At 39.1% G+C, this 18,014-nt stretch overlaps 1 protein-coding gene and 1 pseudogene across 3 annotated transcripts in view; both read right to left on the reverse strand.

Annotated features, from left to right (window-relative positions):
• Positions 1-3,152: 3,152 nt before the first annotated feature.
• The window catches only part of FCF1 (FCF1 rRNA-processing protein), a 35,602-nt gene continuing 20,740 nt past the window's right edge, over positions 3,153-18,014 (reverse strand). For 2 of the 3 annotated variants that reach the window (XM_073800237.1, XM_019921149.3), the window contains exon 8: positions 3,153-4,094. In XM_073800237.1, the coding sequence (XP_073656338.1) occupies positions 3,890-4,094 (205 nt within the window). In that variant the 3' untranslated portion in view covers positions 3,153-3,889. The remainder of the gene's footprint in view (positions 4,095-18,014) is intronic. The other variant, XM_019921138.3, reaches the window with a different exon arrangement.
• LOC109547608 (protein SET pseudogene) lies at positions 6,703-17,142 on the reverse strand (annotated as a pseudogene).

Genomic DNA, 18,014 nt, shown 5'->3' on the forward strand with positions numbered 1-18,014 from the left:
TCCTTATAAGATGGCCATTTGAAGACAGCACACAGAGAGAATGCCATGTGATGGTGAAGGCAGAAATGGAGTTATGCAGCTGCAAGCCAAAGAATGGAATAAATGGAATTCTCATATGCTGCTGGTGGGAGTGTAAATTGGGATGACTACTCTGAAATACTATTTGGCACTATCTACTAAAGCTGAACAGCCCCAGAGCCTATGGCCCAGGAATCCCACTCCTAAACATATAACCAACAGAAATGCATATATATGTTCACCAGAAGGCATGTACAAGAATGTTCACAGCAACATTATTTGTAATGGCTGAAAACTGGAAAACAACACAAATGTCTACCTACACTAGAATAGATCATCAAATTGTGGTATATTTGTACAATGGAATACAAAACACCCAAGAGAATGAATGATCTATAACTACATGAAACCACTCAGATGAATCTCACAATGTTAAGCAAAAGAAGCTAGACAGAAAAGAATATATACTATATGTTTTCACATATATAAGTTCAAAAATAGACAGAATTTATATATAGTGTTAGAATTCAGGACAGTGGAGGGATAGTGACTGAAAGGGAGCTGCTAATGCTGTTTCTCGATCTGGGTGCTTGTTACATAGGTATGGTCAGTTTATGAGAAGTTCATCAAGCTGAACCACTTTTGATTTGTGCACTTTTCTGTTTGTATAATTCAATAATAATGTACCTCCAAGAAAATTGTGAAAGATGGAAGTTCAAAAGAATAGTTACTGTAAAATTGACTTTACATATAGTTCAAAAATAGACAAAATTAAATCATAATGTTAAAAGTGAAGGTAAGGACTACTCTGGCTGTCCAGTGGTTAGAGCTCTGCACTCCCATTGTAGGGGGCATGGGTTCAATCCCTGGTTGGGGAACTAAGATCCCACATGCCACACAGTGAGGCCAAAAAAAAAAAAAAAAAGGAAGGTAGTGGTTGCCTTTGGGGAGAAGGAAAAGTGTAGTGACCAAGAGGGGTCACAAGTAGGGTTTTAGGTGCTAACAGTGTTCTGTTTCTTGAACCAAGTGGTAATTACATAAATATTTGCTTTGTTAAAACTTACTGAGCTGTAAATTTATCCTTTGTGGTTTCCTGTTTGTGTTTTGTACCTCACAATTTTTTTTAAAGTTTTTAAGAGTGGGAAGGAGAAGAAAAGTGATGGTAGTGGAAGACAAAGAAAGATGAGATTAGGTTGAGGAAGGCAGGAAGCTTTCTCTTTGCCTTTTCCTTTCCTACCTGGCATGGTAGGTTCTAGCTGTCAGGCCCCAGGCCCTGTATCCAAAAACCCTCCCTCAGCAAGGCACCTAATAGGGAAACAGCAACGCTGTTTAAAACAGGCCCTTCCACGTTCCCCTCATTGTTTCAAGATAGATATCAGCATTGTTCTAGATCCTATAGGAAATCCTATCTGCTACATTCTTTTTTTTTTTTAATAAATTTATTTATTTATTTATTTTATTTTTGGCTGCGTTGGGTCTTTGTTGCCGTGCGGGCTTTCTTTAGTTGTGGCAAGCAGGGCCTTCTCATTGCAGTGGCTTCTCTTGTTGTGGAGCGCCGGCTCTAGGCGCGCGGGCTTCAGTAGTTGTGGCATGCGGGCTCAGTAGCTGTGGCTCGCGGGCTCTAGAGCACAGGCTCAGTAGTTGTGGCACACGGGCTTAGTTGCTCCGCAGTATGTGGGATCTTCCCAGACCGGCTCGAACCTGTGTCCCCTGCATTGGCAGGCGGATACTTAACCACTGCATCACCAGGGAAGCCTCTATCTGCTACATTCTTACACTTAAGGAACTAACATATAGTTGGCCATTCAAATTTTGTAGCCTGCACAATTAATTTTCAAAAGTCACAGCCATCTTCGTTATACAGAACCCATCTCCAGAAAATTATTTAAAAGAAAACTCATTGTTTGTGTAATACTCTCCTCATGACATTTTAGTAACATTAATTTCAAGTTATATGATCAACCCCAAGCCCATTTTTTAGAGACTAATTTTACTAATCTAGAATGTAAAAAGTAAAGTTACAATGAAAACGTAAAGTGCTCTTATTCAAAATGAAATAAGGGATGAATTAAATCACACGGAAGGTTTTGTGTGGGAAACTCTGGGAGGGTCAGCTATTAATTGTCAATGCTGTCAAAATCAACTCAGCATGAGCCTTCTCTGGGTTAGGTTTATAATCCAGCTGCCCGGGACTTTCCTGGTGGTCCAGTGGATAAGACTCTGCTCCCAGTGCAGGGGGGGCCAGGGTTCGACCCATGGTCAGGGAACTAGATTCCACATGCCACAACTTAAAGGGTTCGCATACTGCAACTAAGACCCGGTGCAGCCAAATAAATATATAAATATTAAAAAAAAAAATCTAGCTGCCCTTCTTTCCTTATGTTTCATTCTTGCTGTTACTAGGGAGACTTGGGTGAGGGCGGGGACAAGGGGGTGACATTTGATTGGTTAGTGGTTTGAAGCCATATTCTGATTGGCTGGTGGCTTGCGTATTATTTTGTGGAATAAAATCCCTGCTACCTCTTGCAGTTTGTACCATTCTAAACAACAGGATCTAGAGGCAGATTATCTGCTATTGGACCCCTTAAGATTTGGGATGGATAGTGTCTAGGCTCAGGGTAACCTGGTCATATATAACCTTGGCAGTGTGAGTACTTCTTTCCCTTCTTATCACCATGGAGTTACGCTTTCATTTTATCCTAAAAATAAACTCCATAGGTGTTAATAAGTAATCTCAATTGCATGTGGTCAGTCCTTCATTCCCAGTGGATCTGCACAGTTTAGGAGAGCCTGTAACTTGAGAGTAGTTGATCCCTTACAGTTCTTTGGATGTTATCCATAGCAGCAGCTAAAACTTTAAAAGAAATATATTTGGAAAGATATTATGGAAGTCACAAAACAGACAAGAAGGCCATATAACTAGGTCTAGGAGCAGGAAAAAGCCAATCCAGGAGCTAGTCTACTATCAAAGCTCTGGATGCTGTATGAAACAAAGTTAAACTCTTTTTTTTTTTTCCTTTAGCCACTCAATGCCTTCTCCGATATAGGGGGTGGTGAGAGTGTTGCAGGAAGGGGAACCTGTCCCAGGGCTAAGAGTGGGCTCTTGTCTAACATTCGGAAATGAATTGTCTGAGGAGACACACGTGCTGACAAAACAAGACTTTATTGGGAAGCGGCACTCAGGTGGAGAGCAGGAGGGTAAGGGAACCTGGGAGGACTCTCTGCCACGTGGCTTGCAGTCTTGGGTTTTATGGGAATGGGGTTAGTTTTCGGGTTGTCTCTGGCCAATCTTTCTGACTCAGGCTCCCTCCTGGTGGCTTGCGCAGTGCCAGGCCAAAATGGGTTCCAGCAAGGATTCTGGGAGGTTGGAAGGACATATGGATTGGCATCTCCTCTCTCCTTTTGACCTTTCCCGAATTCTTCCGGTTGGTGGTTGCTTACCAGGACCTCCTGTTTAAGATAACTCATGCAAGTGGTTACTATGTTGCCTGGCCAGGGCTGGCAGTTTCAGTCAGTGTTTCCCCTAACAAGAGGAAGGATTCTCCAGTTCTCCCCTTCAACATCTATAGTGAAAAGGCTGGGCACTCTGATCTAAATCCTAATACAACTGCATATAATTTGAGTGTAACATGCCAAGAAAAAAGTCTGGGTACGGTTAGAAAGGAGGAGAGGATGTGAGCAAACAAAAGCAACAAATACCCACTCCCCTGGGGGAAGGGCCTCCATTTTCAGGCAAATGTATTCAAAGACCTGGGCATAAAAAGGAGATTAGCATTATCAATCAAATGCAAAAAGAATACCACCACAAAGATTTTGAAAGAGAATAAACAGAGGCTTTCTGAGCAAGGAAAAACTGGGAATGATTTTAAAATCAAAGAATAAATGTATTAATTAGGAAGTAGTCCAAGCTGCTATAGCAACGAGACACTGAAGTACAGTGGATTAAGCAAAACAAAAGTTCATTTTCACTCATAGAACAATTCAGAGGTAAGCAGTCCAAAGTCGTCATCTTCAACCTAAAGCTTCCATCTCTGGGTTCAAGGTGGCTGCTCTGGCTCCTGCCATCAAATCTGCATCTAGTCAGTAGGGAGGTAGAATGGGTTAGGGGAGCATACCTTTAAAAAAAAATTTTTTTTAATTAATTAATTTATTTTTGGCCATGTCAGGTCTTAGTTGCGATGCACAGGATCTTCGTTATGGTGCACAGTCTCTGTAGTTGTGGTGTGCGTGCTCAGCAGTTGCGGCATGCGGACTTAGTTGCCCCCCAGCATGTGCGATCTTAGTTCCCTGTCCAGGGGTCGAAGGCCCCCTGCAGTGCAAGCACGGAGTCTTAACCACTGGAAGGCCAGGGAAGTCCCAAGGAGCATGCCTTTTAAGGTCATAACCCAGAAGAGATACTTATCATTTTCAGTTACACCCTGTTGTCTACAACTTAAATGGTAGGCCATGCCTAACTGCAAGGAAGTCTGGGAAATAAAATTTCTACTTGGGCAACCCAAATAAAACTCATAAGACCTATTATTAAAGGAAGAAGGGAAGAGTGAATGCTGGGACAACTGGCAATATCTGTTACACTGACAATGACAAGTTCTAATATGGCTGTGGAGCAACAGAAACTCCCACACTGTTTATGGGAGTACGAATGTGTACAGTACTTAAAGAATAATTTGAGAATATATTATCTTCAATAATTTGAAGACATACAATGCCTTATGACACAATTTCACTTCTAAGTATATTATCTTGGATTACAAATACTTTTTTACATATATACAAGGAGGCATGTAAAAGAATAAAGCTCTGTTTCTAATATTAAAAACTGCAAAAACTGAACTGATCATCTATACGAGCATGAATAAACAAATTGTTTAATATTCACACAGTGAAATATCATATGGCAATTAAGGTGAGTGAACTAAAGCTAAAACTAACATGGATGAATCTCACAAACATAACTCAGAAAAAAAGAGAAAGTTGCAAAAAACTATATACTGGATATATACTCCAAAGAATTGAAAGCAGAAACTTGAACAGGTATTTGTACACCCATATTCATAGCAGTATTAGTCACAATGGCCAAAAGGTGGAAGCAACCCAAGTGCCCCATCCACTGATGAATGGATAAACAAAATGTGGCTTATACATACAATGGAATATTATTCAACCTTAAAAGGAAGGAAATTCTGATACATGTTACAACATGAATGAATCTTGAACATTATGCTAAGTGAAATAAGCCAGTCACAAAAGGACAAATACTATATGATTCCAATTATATGAGGTAACTAGAGTAGTCGAATTCATGAAGACAAAAAATAGAATCAGGATTGATAGGAGTTGGGGGAAGGGAAGAATTGGAAGTTTTTGTTTAATGGGTACAGAGTTTCAGTTTTAGAAAACAAAAAAATTTGGAGTTGGACGGTGGTGATGGTTGCACAACAGTGTGAATGTACTTAACGCCACTGAACTGTACACTTGAAGATGGTTAGCATGGTGAATTTTATGTTATGTATATTCTACCACAAAAATTACTATATACAGCATGTTTTCATTTATAGGCAACTCAAAAGCATACACATTACAAACATATTGTTAAGGTATTCAAGTAATGGGTAAAACTATAAAATAAACCAAAAGGATGACAATTACAAAATCCAGGAGAGTGGTTACCTAAGAGGTGGGGTGGAGGTGAGAGAAGGAGGGAATGTAATCAGAGAGGATTATATAGAAAGTGTCAAAGTTATGGGTAATATTCTTTTTCTTAAATTAGGTTATATGTACAAGGGTGTTCATTTTAGTAATATTCTTTATCCCTTAAATATACTCTATGTATGTAATATTTTATAGTATCTATATATGTTATACAGTATTTCATACAAAGGTATACATTTAAATACACATATCATATATACTTAATATAAATGTATGTTTTTGAATGTATGAAGTATTACATATTTTTACGTGGGAAAATTAAAGGAGAATTAGGAAACATTAAAGTGGGTTACTTGAGGAAAACTTCGAAAAACTGATGTTCAGAAACTCTCTCTAGGCTGAAACAGTTCCAACTTGTATAGTTCCACCTCAAACAACAGGTTTGTTTGAAAATGAGGTGTAGTGAATACTATTGTCTGCCTTCAGGACATCCATTTCCTTCTTTCTTCCTTCTTGATAAAATCCTAGTTTTGTTCAGGAGTCCACATCTCCCCTTACATATCCCATGTCACTGAGAAAAAGATGACTATCTTCAGCTCCAAGAGTACGTCGCTGCAGTTAAAGTCAGTCATGCCCATATCATCCCCTTGCCTTTTATTGGTTCAGAGACTCTGGCTTAACCTAATCAGCCTGTGGCATTTCTTTTTTATTTTGTTTTGTTTTGGCTTGGTTTTTTGGCCCTGCTGCGCAGCTTGTGGGATTTTAGTTCCCCGACCAGGTATTGAACCCTGGGCCCTCAGCTATGAGAGTGCAGAGTCCTAACCACTGGACCGCCAGGGAATTCCTTGCATGTGGCATTTCTTAGGCCATTCAAAGATTGGCATCTGTCCAAAGTTGGCACAATTATGCTGACAAGCAGGATTTTTATTACATGGTTTGGGGAAGAGACCCTATTTCTTTCTAACCCGTACACTAACACTAACCCGTACCCTAACCCTAACCCCAAACCTTACCCTAACCCGTACCCTAAACCTAACCCGTACACTAACACTAACCCGTACCCTAACACGTAACCTAACCCTAACCCGTTGTCGTACCCTAACCTGTATCCTAAACCGTACCGGTTCCCTAACTCTGACCCGAAACCTAACCCTTAGACTAACCCGTACCCTAATCCTAACCCGTACACTAACACTAACCTGTACCCTAACACGTACCCTAACCCTAACCTGTTGTCGTACCCTAAACGGTACCCGTTCCCTAACCCTAACCCTTACACTAACCCGTACCCTAATCCTAACCCGTACACTAACACTAACCCGTACCCTAACACGTACCCTAACCCTAACCCGTTGTCGTACCCTAACCTGTATATGAACAAGGAACATGTTGTTCCAACTGCTGTTTACAGCCAACTGGGGGGGGGGGGGGGAAGGTCAGAACTGAGAGATACGGAGCTTCAGCCCTGATAGTGCTGTTTATAGAGCTCACTACCTTTGAAGCTCCTGTTATTTGAGATGTATTTCCTTAGTGTTTAAGGTAGACTGAGTTAGGATTCCCGCTACTTGAACTGGAACCACCCTAACTGAAACCTGGAGATACATTTTAAGGATACATAGAGAAACAGGAACCTCAGACACACAGTTGGGCCCCATGGAAGTTCAGGAACCCTACTTGTCACTACAAGAAGGGCTGAATATGTAGGTCTCACAGAGAGTGGAACGTAGCTCAGAAACTGGGTGGCCCTTAGGACCCAGTGTAGACCTGGCTGTCACTCCCTCAGCATTAGTAAGTTTTTGATCAGTTCTTATCCCAGGACTCTGCCATCTTGGTACTCTTGTTTTAGGTGCACCCCTACTTTTCTTTATGTATGATTTCTTTTTTTTTTTTTTTTTTTTTTTTTGCGGTACACGGGCCTCTCACTGTTGTGGCCTCTCCCGTTGCGGAGCACAGGCTCCGGACGCGCAGGCTCAGCGGCCGTGGCTCACGGGCCCAGCCGCTCCGCGGCATGTGGGATCTTCCCGGACCGGGGCACGAACCCGTGTCCCCTGCATCGGCAGGCGGACTCTAAACCACTGCGCCACCAGGGAAGCCCGTATGTATGATTTCTAATCTTGCTATAGCTGTTCAACTCTTCATGTCTTGAGATCTAAATTCTCCAAAGAGAGGATCGATTTCCTTAAGACAGTCCATCTCATGAACCCCCTGCCAATCTATAGATAAGATGTTTGTGGGTAAGATGCCCTACCCTTGACTCAATTAACAGTAGTCGAGGGACTTCCCTGGTGGCACAGTGGTTAAGAATCCGCCTGCCAGAACACTCTATGACATAAATCACAGCAGGATCCTTTTTGACCCACCTCCTAGAGAAATGGAAATAAAAACAAAAATAAACAAATGGGGCCTAATGAAACTTCAAAGCTTTTGAACAGCAAAGGAAACCATAAACAAGACCAAAAGACAACCCTCAGAATGGGAGAAAATATTTGCAAATGAAGCAACTGACAAAGGATTAATCTCCAAAATTTATAAGCATCTCATGCAGCTCAATAACAAAATAACAAACAACCCAATCCAAAATTGGGCAGAAGACCTAAATAGACATTTCTCCAAAGAAGATACACAGACTGCCAACAAACACATGAAAGAATGCTCAACATCATTAATCATTAGAGAAATGAAAATCAAAACTACAATGAGATATCATCTCACACCGGTCAGAATGGCCACCATCAAAAAATCTAGAAACAATAAATGCTGGAGAGGGTGTGGAGAAAAGGGAACACTCTTGCACTGCTGGTGGGAATGTGAATTGGTACAGTCCCTATGGAGAACAGTATGGAGGTTCCTTAAAAAACTAAAAATAGAACTACCATATGACCCAGCAATCCCACTACTGGGCATATACCCTGAGAAAACCATAATTCAAAAAGAGTCATGTACCAAAATGTTCATTGCAGCTCTATTTACAAGAGACCGGAGATGGAAACAACCTAAGTGTCCATCATCGGGTGAATGGATAAAGAAGATGTGGCACATATATACAATGGAATATTACTCAGCCATAAAAAGAAACAAAATTGAGCTATTTGTAATGAGGTGGATGGACCCAGAGTCTGTCATACAGAGTGAAGTAAGTCAGAAAGAGAAAGACAAATACTGTATGCTAACACATATATATGGAATTTAAGAAAAAAATGTCATGAAGAACCTAGGGGTAAGACAGGAATAACGACACAGACCTACTAGAGAATGGACTTGAGGATATGGGGAGGGGGAAGGGTAAGCTGTGACAAAGCGAGAGAGTGGCATGGACATATATACATTACCAAATGTAAAATAGATAGCTAGTGGGAAGCAGCCGCATAGCACAGAGAGATCAGCTCGGTGCTTTGTGACCACCTAGAGGGGTGGGATAGGGAGGGTGGGGGGGAGGGAGACGCAAGAGGGAAGAGATATGGGAACATGTATATGTATATGTATATGTATACGTAAATGTATATGTATAACTGATTCACTTTGTTATAAAGCAGAAACTAACACACCACTCTAAAGCAATTTTACTCCAATAAAGATGTAAAAAAGAAAAATCCACTTGTAAAGGATTATTGAGATAGGCCTTCTCACACCCTGGTGGTAAAAGTATAAATTAATAAAATTTATCTAGAATGCAACTTATTAACCTATGTCTGAGTTTTAAAAATATGTATTGTGACTTCAGGAACTTGAGCCTGTAAACATACTGTAAAATATAAACAAACACGAAATAGATGTATAGTTCACTGTTATTTCTAGAAAAAATAGGAAATAATCTAAAATCTAACAATAGAAGAAACAGAAGAGTCTACAATAATTAAGAGTTTCCATTTATTGAGTTTTCATAACATGTCCAATTTTGTCAAGGGCTTTGCAGATGTGATCTTATTTTGTCTTTATAATGACACAGGGAAGTAGGGACTCTTCACATTTTATATTTGAGAGATTTCTATCAGAGAGAGTAGGGACATAGTGGACATTACCAAACTCACACGTGGTAAGGTTTGTATTCATGTGATTAAAAAGTGAATGTTCTTCAATATTACGTACTTCTTTCCTCTATAGTAATACTATGCATCCTTTTAAATGAGCTGTTCATTTTGTTGAATCACCACTGAATTGATCTAGAAATAATGCTGGTGAAGCGTAAATATTATTTCATTAAAGTTTGGTCATTGATATCGAAAAAAAAAAAAAAAAGAATCCGCCTGCCAATGCAGAGTGCACGGGTTCAATCCCTGGTCAGGGAAACTGCAAGTTGCAGGATGCAGCCAAAAGAAAAATAAGTAAATAAACACCCTATACACTTCATTTAGGCATATCATTTGTTGATGTTTTGCTACATTCTCTCTCTCCCTCCCTCTTCTATCTATCTATCTATCTATCTATCTGTTTTTCCCCAATCCATTAAACAGTTACTTGAAGCTATTGTGACCCTTCACACCTAAACATTCAGCAGGTATTTCCTAGGAACAAAGCTATCCTTACATGCAAGTACTATATACTATTCACTCTAAGGAAACTTAACATAAATACAATTACAATTACAATCGGCCCATTATTTAAATTTCCTCAATTGTCCCAATAATATCCTTTACAGTTTCTTATTTTTGGTGTGTGTGTACACATTTAGTTTTATTGTAACAAAGTAACTTGTATACTTTTAACGTTTAAAACTGAACATCATCTTTCCTTTCCAGTGAAACAAAAAGAAAAATTTAAAAATAAACAGGAACAAAATTACAATAGAGAATGTCAATTGCAAATAAGATCCTACAGGTTCTGCAGATTCTCCCATCGAGTGGTAGGGCTCAAGTCATCATTAGGAGAGAATTGTATTTTAAAAGTGTCATCTTAAATTGCAAAGATGTCCGTTAAACATCACAATTAAACATGCCAGAGGAGAAGCCATGTTGTCAAAATGCCCACTTAACCCACCCAAACATCTCAAACCCACCCTTTGCTGACCTTCTATAACCCCATTTTTTAAAGTTTTTTTTTTTTGTGTGTGGTTTTAAAGTTTTTTTTTTCTTTTTTTAAACAAGAGAAAGTAGACAGATACATGTTGGTAAACACTAACTGTCCATACTCACATAGAGACACAGTGTAATCTCTGAGCCCAATATACAGAGAAGGGAGGAAAAAAGCTAGAATTCTATGTATTACTACACAGGGGTCTAGCACCCTCCAGCTTCCAGCAGAGCTAAGGGAGCAGAAGGTTTTTCTTTTTTCCCACAGAGAATGGTGGTGTTGATTCCATAAAGTTTTTGTTGAGACAGGAAAGGATAAAAATGAATTTGGAACAGAGAGGGGTAGAGATTCTTTTCCCACTGAATTCTGCTCAAGGTATTTTCCCCCAAAATAAGTTGTGAGCCATGGTATAAAGGAGAAAAGAGACCTCAAAAACAGGGCGACTGAGCACAAGAGGAGGAGAAAAAAAAGACTGCAACTTGCTCCCAGAGACTGGACAAAATTAAAAAAGGAAGGTTGGAATCCATCAGTGTTCCATTAGTCATCTTCTCCTTCATCTTTCTCTCCTCCCTCCCCCTCAGCATCATCTCCATCTTCTTCACCTTCATCCGCATCCCCTTCTTCATCAGTATCTTCCAATCCTTCTTCCTCTTCATCATCATCTTCTTCTCCTTCCCCTTCCTCATCATCCACGTCCAGAACCAAGTAGTACTGTAATGGATTTGGCCAAATATCATCTTTGATGACCTCTCCTAACTCATCTGCACCTGCATCAGAAGGATCAGTAAACCAGGTGAAGCAGCTTTCTGGTTCCTCATGCTGTCTCTTCCTGCTGGCTTTATTCTGCATTTGATTTGAATGTTTTATCAAATCCTTTCTGGATTTCCATTTGAGTGGACTTTGAAGATGGATCACCACCCTCATTCAGATGAAGTTCTTTGGAGAGAACTTTATTTTCGAAGTCAGGGTTTTCATCACAATAAAAATCTATTCTGTAACCTGAGTTAGTATCTTCAAATTCTGTCACTTCACTCTTGTCAAATAATGCAGTGCCTCTTCATCCTCCTCCCCAAGCAGTGCAGACACTTGTGGATGGTTAACAAATGTTACCCCCAAATTTGGGATTTTGGCCATCAATTCCGACCTCTTCTGAAAAAATGGTTGGCGGAGTTTGTTATATTTCTGTTCTACTTTCAAAATCTCCTCACTGGCTTGTTCGTTAAGTCTGTCTGTTTCATTTTGTACTTCATCAATATGTTCAATTGCTTCTTGCTGTTCTTTTTCTTCGTTGGTCAAGTTCGGAGAAGCAGACGTTTCCTCTGGCCTGGAGGCAGGAGTCAGTCTCGGTTTCTTTGGTTTCTTTGCTTGGGGTGGAAGTGAAGACTGGTGTTTGGGGGCCATGCTGGGAGAAAAGCCAAGAATCCACCCAAGGGAAGACGCTCATACCAGGAGCTCTGAGAACTCTACAGTTTCTTATTTTTTTAATTCAGGGTACAATCAAGGATCACACATTGCATTTAGTTTTCATGCCTAGTCTCCTTTAATATAAAAACAGGTCTGTAGCCTTTTTTTTTCTTTCATGACTGACATTTTTTAAGACTCCAAACAGATTGTTTTGCAGAATGTCCCTAATCTTTGGATTTCAGTTTCCTCATGATTAGATTTAGTTTTTCTTTTTTAATTTGGGGGGACAAAAATACTACATAATTAATGTATCCTTATATACCCCACACCACGATGTACATTATGTCAGTTTGTCCCATCAGTAGTGACATCAAGTTTGATCATTTGGGCAAGGCAGTGTTTGCCAAATTTCTCTATTGTAAAGGTATGTATAGTAATCTATGGGATAATACTTTGAGGTTCTGAAAGTATCTTGTTCCCTACAGCTTTCTACCAATGGTTCTGACATCCACTGATGATTCTTGCCCAAATCAGTTATTACAATGGTGATTGTAAATGATTTCATATTTCTATCCTTCCTTCTACATTTATTAGTTGTAATATTCCTATACAAAAAAGCTCCCCCATCTCTCCCATTTTCTTTGTTTACTCTTAATATCTTACGGACACATGGATTCTTTATTAAAAATGAACATGTTGTACACCTTACATTTATACAATGTTATACATCAAATATATATCAATAAAAATTAAAAATAATCATGTGATAATCCACTACTGTCATTACTAATTTTGATCCTTAAATTGTCTCAAATTTGACCAACATGAGACTTTCCAAGCTGGTTCCTGTTTCTTTTGGCAAGTCCCCATCAATTTTTGAGCACTTCCTTGCATTTTTCTATAAGTAAAAAATTTCCTTATTATGAAGAGGGACCAAGATGGTGACACAGAAGGCTCATGAACTTCCTTCTTCCCATGGACACACAGAATGTACAGCCACGTACAGAGCAATTCCTCTGGGAGAAATCCAGAAACTAGCTTAGCGACTTCTACACATCGAGTAGATGAGAAAATACTCACCTCAAAATGGGTAGGAAAGGCTGAGACACACTCTCACCATGAACCTCACCCTCAGTACAGGGCCATACAATTGGGCGGGGAACCCCCAATTCCCACCTTCTCCCTGAGGAGTGAAAGGTTTGGACCCACATCTTGTGCCCCAACTTTTAAGGTTCTCACATCAGGGATGGGTCCCTAAAACACAACAGGGCTTGTGTCCATGAGTCCCACAGGACTACAGCAAACAGAGGAGCAATTCTTAATGGGTCTGTGACTTCCTTTGATCATTAAACTTTCATTTCTCACTGTGCCATCGCTTGGATCTTGTAATATGTTTTTTTAATTGTAGTAAAACACACATCACATTACACTTGCCATCTTTATCATTTTTAAGTGGATATTTGGGTTTCTTCCACCTCTTGGTTATTGTGAATAACGCTGCAATGAACACGGGTGTGCACATATCTCTTTCAGACTCTGCTTTGGATTCTATTGTATATATAACCAGAAGTAAGATTGCCAGATCATATGGTAATTCTATAATTTTTTTGAGGAACCACTTCAAAAACTACTATTTTCCATATCAGCTGTACCATTTTACATTCCTACCTATAGTGCACAAGTGTTCCAATTAATAGGATGTTGGTCACATCCTCACCAACCCTTGTTCATTTACTGTTCTTTTGATAGTGGCTACCCTAACGGGAGAGATGTAATACCTCATTGTGGTTTTGATTTGCCTTTCTCATATTAGTGATGTCGAGCTTTTTCATGTGCTTGTTGGCTATTTGCATATCTTCTTCAGAGAACTGTCTGTTCAAGTCTTTTGCCCGTTTTTAAAATCAGACATTTTTGTTGAGTTGAAGTTCCTTATAAATTCTGGATATTAATCCCTAATCAGATATATGATTTCCAAATATTTTCTCCAATTCCATAGATTGCCTTCCACTCTCTTGATTGTTTCTTTTGCTACACAAAAGGTTTTAAGTTTCATGTAGTCCCATTTGTCTAGTTTTGCTTTTGCTGTCAACGCTTTTGGTGTCACACCCAATAAATCATTGTGAAATCCAAAGTCCTAAAGTTTCCTCCTAGTTTTATAGTTTAGGTCATGTGTGTAGGTCTTTAATCCACCTTGAGTTAACTTTTGTATATGGTGTAAGAGTCTAACTTCATTCTTTTGCACGTGGATATCCAGTTTTCTGAGAACCATTTGTCGAAGAGACTGTCCTTTTCCTATGTGTGGTCTTGTACCCTTGTAGAGAATCATTTGGCAATACGGTCAGCCCAACATATCCGAAGGTATTGCACCGGTGGATTCAAGCAGCTGGGGATAGAAAATATTTGGGGGAAAAAGTTCCAGAAAATTCCAAAAAGCAAAATTTGAATTTGCTGTACACTGGTAACTATTTACATTGCATTAGGTATTATAAGTAATCTAGAGATGGTTTAAAGTATATGGGAGGATGTGCATAGGTTATACGCAAATACTTCACCATTTTATATAAGGGACTTGAGCATCCACAGATTTTGGCATCTGTGAGGGTCCTGGAACCAAGCCCCTGCTAATATAAAGGAACGGCTGTATGTGTATGGGTTTATTTCTGGGCTCTCTATCGTTGCATTTGGTCTATATATCTGTCTTTATGTCAGTACAACACTGTCTTGATTACTACTCTGCTTTGTAGTATGTTTTGAAATCAGGAAGCATGAAGCCTCCAACTTTGTTCTTCCTTTCCAAGATTGCTTTGGCTATTCGGGATCCCTTGAGATTCCATACCAGTATTGGCTTTTTTTCCTTTCCATTTCTACAAACGTTATTGGTATTTTGATAAGAGATTGTATTGAATCCATAGATCACTTTGGGTAGTATGGACATTTTATTGCTATTGAGTCTTCCAATCCACGAGCACAGAATGTCTTCCCATTCTCTTGTATCTTCTCTGATTACTTTTAGCAACATTTTGTAATTTAGTGTACAAGTCTTTCACCTCCTTAGTTAGGTTTACTCCTAGGTATTTTATTCTTTTTGATGCTATAGCAAATTGGATTGTTTCCTTAGTTTCTTTTTTGATTGGTCACTGTTAGCGTACTGAAATGCAACTGATTTTTCCATGTTGATTTTGTATCCTGAAACTTTGTTGAAATCATTAATTAGTTGTAACAGATTTTATAAATGGATTCTTTAGGATTTTCTACGTAAGATCATGTCATGTGTGAACAGAGATAATTTTTTTACTTCTTCTTTTCCAATTTGGATACCTTTTCTTTTTCTTGTCCAACTGCTCTAACCCAGACTTTCCAACATGTGCTTTATCAGTCGGTATAGGCTAAGTTATGCTCTTGTAAAAAACAAACAAACAAACAAAAAAACCAACCCAAATCTCAGTGGCTAAAACAACAAATGTCTATTTTTCATTTACCCTAGTGTTGGGATGTTCTGTGGGATCCAGGCAAAGCAAGGTTCCATCTCTATGTTTTCATGATTTGAAAGGCAGGCCAAAGGGAGCATAGTTCATCACATAATGACTTTTAAAACTTCTGCCTAGAAATGATATATGTCATCTTCACTCACATTGCCACACCTCACTTCAAAGGTGGTGGAAAAGAGCCATCCTACCCTGGGTCCATAAACAAGAGAGCCAGAAATATTTGGTAAACAGCACCAACAACTGCTACACTCTACCCTTCTAGTTACCAAACGTTGATTTCACTTTCTCTATCACAGGCCACGTATACACTACACAACCCCCCTCCTCCACACAGACATTCTCCAAGTCCTGTCCAATCATGACATCATGCTCAAAGTCCAAGAGATCTAGGTGGAGCACAGCTGTCTCTACAGCAAGGGGTATATGTAGTAGTATCAGTATTAGGAGGTGTGGCTTTTTTTGATCTAGAGACCTATGCACCAAGAGGGCAAATTATCTGCCCTTATAACACCAAATATACAATTGGTGGAATAGGAACAGGACAACTACAGTGAACACTCCTATTCAGAAAATAAACAAAACAAAACACATAGAAGTGACTAGTCTCTAGCAATTCTGTCTACAAGATGAACTGTGCAAGGGCACCTTACTTTGGGGGTAAGGAATTCAGAAAAGCTAAAAATAAAAGGACAGGCAAAAGTAGATAAGGCAAATGCATTACAGAAAAGAAAAAGAAAGCAAAGATCCTGTTCTTAATATAAGAAAAAGTAGAATTCAGGCTAAAGAGCATTAAATGAGACAAAAAGAATACACTATAATGCTAAAGGCTACAGTGCACAAAAAAAAATATCAGTTATGAGTATCCATGCACAAAACAACACAGTAGCAACTTTCGTCAAGTGGAAACTCTAAGAAATGCAAGGAGAAATAGACAAAGTATACTAAGATTAGAAAACTCTATTTCTCTCAGTGTGAGACAGATCAAAGAGTCAAAAATAAATGTAAGGATACAGAATATCTAAACAATCAGGTAGATCTTATGCATAAATATCAAACCTTTTATCCTGATAATACCAGATAATACAGAATGTACCTCCTTTTCAGGTGTACATGGAACTTTCATGAAATTGACCATGTTAGGCTACAAAGAAAACCTCAATATTTTCCATATTGCATATTCAGACAGCATATTATTTCTGGATGCCTTTTCCCATCTTTTAACTTACTGAGGTGTAATTTACAAATAATAAAATGTACCCATCTTGTGCACATTTCAATGCTTTTTGACAAATCAATATATCCAAGTAGCCATCACAGCAATCAAAATACAGAAAATTTCCATCATCCCCCCAAACTCCCTTGTACCTCTACAAGAGCCAATCTTCTCTCTCCACATCAGGCAATCAATTTACTTTCCATCACTATAGATTGGGTTTGTGCTTCCTAGAGTTTCATATGTACGGAATCATACAGTATACATTATTTTGTGTCTGGCTTCTTTTGCTCAGTTTAACAGTTTTAAGATTCATCTATATTATTGCATTAGTAGTTCATTCTTTTTTTTTTTTTTTTTTTTTGCCGTACGCGGGCCTCTCACTGTTGTGGCCTCTCCTGTTGCAGAGCAACAGGCTCCAGACGCGCAGGCTCAGCGGCCATGGCTCACAGGCCCAGCCGCTCCGCGGCATGTGGGATCTTCCCGGCCTGGTCACGAACCCGCGTCCCCTGCATCGGCAGGCGGACTCTCAACCACTGCGCCACCAGGGAAGCCCAGTAGTTCATTCTTTTTATTGCCAAACAGTATTCCATTGTATGAATGCACAGTTTGTTTATCCATTTACTTGTTTATGGACACTTTGGTTGTTTCCAGTTCCTATCTATTATGAATAAAGATAACATGAACATTGATGTACAAGTCTCTGTGTAGACATGTTTTCATTTCTCTTGGTTAGATTTCCTAGGAGTGGAGTTACTGGGTTGTGTGGAAAGTGTATTTTCCCATTATTTCCAACAGTTTTGTGTCATCCTGATTTAGGCACATCTTGTAAATACCATATAGCCACAAGATTTTAAAAATAGCCAATCTGAGCATTTGTCTTTTAATAAGGGAACTTAACCCAGGCACATTCATTCATCCTGACTACTGTGTTTGGACTTCTCCCTACCCAACTTAGTTTTCTATTTTCCATTATTTCTTCTTCCCTCCCCTCTTCTGCATTTCTTTTTCCTCTTTTCTTTTAGAATTTACATATAGTGAAGTATACGGATCTCCAGTGGTGTATTCTGCTTTTTTATTTTTAATTTTTTTTGTTAATTGAGCTTCCCTTTTCCACTTTATTTCTGTTGGTTTAGGAGACATACATCTTACATTAGTTAGGATTAGGTTTGGCTATACAATTAAAGTAAAACCCAGGTAGCCTTTTCTAATGTATTGGCACACCTGGTCAC

Source organism: Tursiops truncatus, chromosome 2, assembly GCF_011762595.2.
Source record: "Tursiops truncatus isolate mTurTru1 chromosome 2, mTurTru1.mat.Y, whole genome shotgun sequence".
Lineage (NCBI taxonomy): Eukaryota > Metazoa > Chordata > Mammalia > Artiodactyla > Delphinidae > Tursiops > Tursiops truncatus.